Source organism: Eimeria mitis, genomic scaffold (genome assembly GCF_000499745.2).
Source record: "Eimeria mitis Houghton genomic scaffold, Emh_scaff82, whole genome shotgun sequence".
NCBI lineage: Eukaryota > Apicomplexa > Conoidasida > Eucoccidiorida > Eimeriidae > Eimeria > Eimeria mitis.
Window position 1 is genome coordinate 4,556 of NW_013576027.1, and position 659 is coordinate 5,214.

The 659-nt window shown below is 47.6% G+C and overlaps 1 protein-coding gene across 1 annotated transcript in view; it reads left to right on the forward strand.

Moving 5' to 3' along the window:
* The window catches only part of EMH_0068800 (uncharacterized protein), a gene marked incomplete at both ends in the record, with an annotated part of 4,378 nt that extends 3,788 nt beyond the window's left edge, over positions 1 to 590 (forward strand). Inside the window, 2 exons of the mRNA XM_013502060.1 lie at positions 181 to 276; positions 512 to 590. Of these exons, the coding sequence (XP_013357514.1) occupies positions 181 to 276; positions 512 to 590 (175 nt within the window). The remainder of the gene's footprint in view (positions 1 to 180; positions 277 to 511) is intronic.
* Positions 591 to 659: the final 69 nt, after the last annotated feature.

Genomic DNA, 659 nt, shown 5'->3' on the forward strand with positions numbered 1-659 from the left:
TATATATATATATATATATATATATATATATATATATATGTATATACAGATTCACAGGCATGTGGGGACGCGGACAGGCACATCTGCGCTTCTGTGTATGGAGGGCCACTCTACTGCAGCAAAGGGGTTAAGGAGATTGCGCAACAGCGGCTGGCTGCTTCTTTTGTTTTTGTATTGCAGGAATACAGTGACGCTGAATGAACCCTGGAAAGGCAAACTGCACGTGCAGCAGCTTGACAGCTGGACGGACACCGAACTCTTGCCGCATGAGAGGCTGTGAGCACAGCAATCAAATGCATAATCAGGAGCAGATCCTCTGCTATCTGCTGCTTACCCACTCCTAGCCAGAATTATTCCTAAACTCTGAACCGTTAAGACGGCTCTAAGGGCCCTGGAGCTGTTGATGCCTCTTTGCGGCAACAACCAGTCTGACCGTGCGACTTTGCATACAGGGCCTAGGGTTTAGGCTGTAGGGTTTAGGGTTTAAAGTATCAATTTGTGGGTGTTTCAGGAAACCCTCCGCCGCTTCTGCAGCGGACCTTCGGCGACTGAAGGAGGCCCTTGCGATGAATCCCCCCAAAAGCAGATGAAGCAGCGTGCTGTGCACTGCAGTCTTTTTTATAGTGAAAAATACTCGAATACAGCATGTTCAAATACAT